This window comes from Temnothorax curvispinosus, unplaced genomic scaffold (assembly GCF_003070985.1).
Source record: "Temnothorax curvispinosus isolate PA1 unplaced genomic scaffold, ASM307098v1 QBEX01018291.1, whole genome shotgun sequence".
In the NCBI taxonomy this organism is placed as follows: domain Eukaryota; kingdom Metazoa; phylum Arthropoda; class Insecta; order Hymenoptera; family Formicidae; genus Temnothorax; species Temnothorax curvispinosus.
Window position 1 is genome coordinate 1 of NW_020228071.1, and position 1,037 is coordinate 1,037.

Sequence of the window (1,037 nt, forward strand, 5' to 3'; positions counted from 1 at the left end):
AATTAAAACGACGCGAACGCGAATTATACGACACCCGGTATATCGAAACGCGGATAGACGGGGCAAGCGGAGCAATCGAGGTTCGCAACCCGAACGACGAGGGGCGCGCGAGGCGTCGACGGGCAAACGGAGCACGGCGAGTGATACGCGCGATGACCGACGAGCGGCGCGCGCAACGCGACGAACGAGCGTGGCGCATAAACGAAAGGAGAAACCAATTCGCGAGCAACAGCCGAAACGCGAACAACGAAGAGTAACGTTAGCCACAATGGAAAAACGAATTGAGGCAAATCGCGAACGACGTGAAGCCGTAGTGCGTAAATTAAGAAACAATACGGTCGCGGAAGAACAAAGACAAAGAGCGCGATTAATATTGGAATTGGCCGAGGCGTATGCGGATGCTTTGCCAACAGACCCATACGCAAGTGACCATGACTCGGTGCGCGAGGAACTCATGGAAAACCAAGAAATCGTCAGACGGATATTATATCTGGAACAACTCAGGGGAAGACCGAACAATGTGTGCGAAACGGTGCGCGTAAAACGTGAAACGGACAACGAAATCGTGGCGGAAGCAATGATAGCAATGGCGGCGCGATACGCGAACGATGCTAACGAGGTGCCGTACGAAATCACGATTCAAGTGAACGGTCGTGAAATCAAAACGTCCGCTAGAATACGCGAACCGAACGACGCAATGGTCGAGGTCGAATCGCGAAAGAAAGTCGACGACAACAACAACAACGATAAAGTGACAGAGATTCTTGGTAATGCAATACCAAGTACTAGCGGATTCGCAGAATTAGCAAAAGCGAATACCGAACCGCGAATAATATACAGCGACGATGATGACGACGACGACGACGATGAAAATGGCGATGAAGACCGAGACAACGTCGACCAGGACGACGTAGACGAGGGCGACGACGACAAGAGCGGAGCGGTCAACAAATTAGAAAACGTTGACGACGAACACAACGATGACGACGCAAAAGATGTCGGCGACGAATCAAAAAGCGAACCGACAAGCGAAAAAT

General features: G+C 51.3%; 1 protein-coding gene across 1 annotated transcript; it reads left to right on the forward strand.

The window, feature by feature from the left end:
- Positions 1 to 268: 268 nt before the first annotated feature.
- Positions 269 to 997, forward strand: LOC112468318 (histone H2A.Z-specific chaperone CHZ1-like; the record flags this gene model as incomplete). The annotated part of the gene is made up of 1 exon (XM_025037439.1): positions 269 to 997. A coding segment is annotated over exon 1 (729 nt), but the record flags the coding sequence as incomplete, so codon positions are not given.
- Between the last annotated feature and the right edge of the window lie 40 nt (positions 998 to 1,037).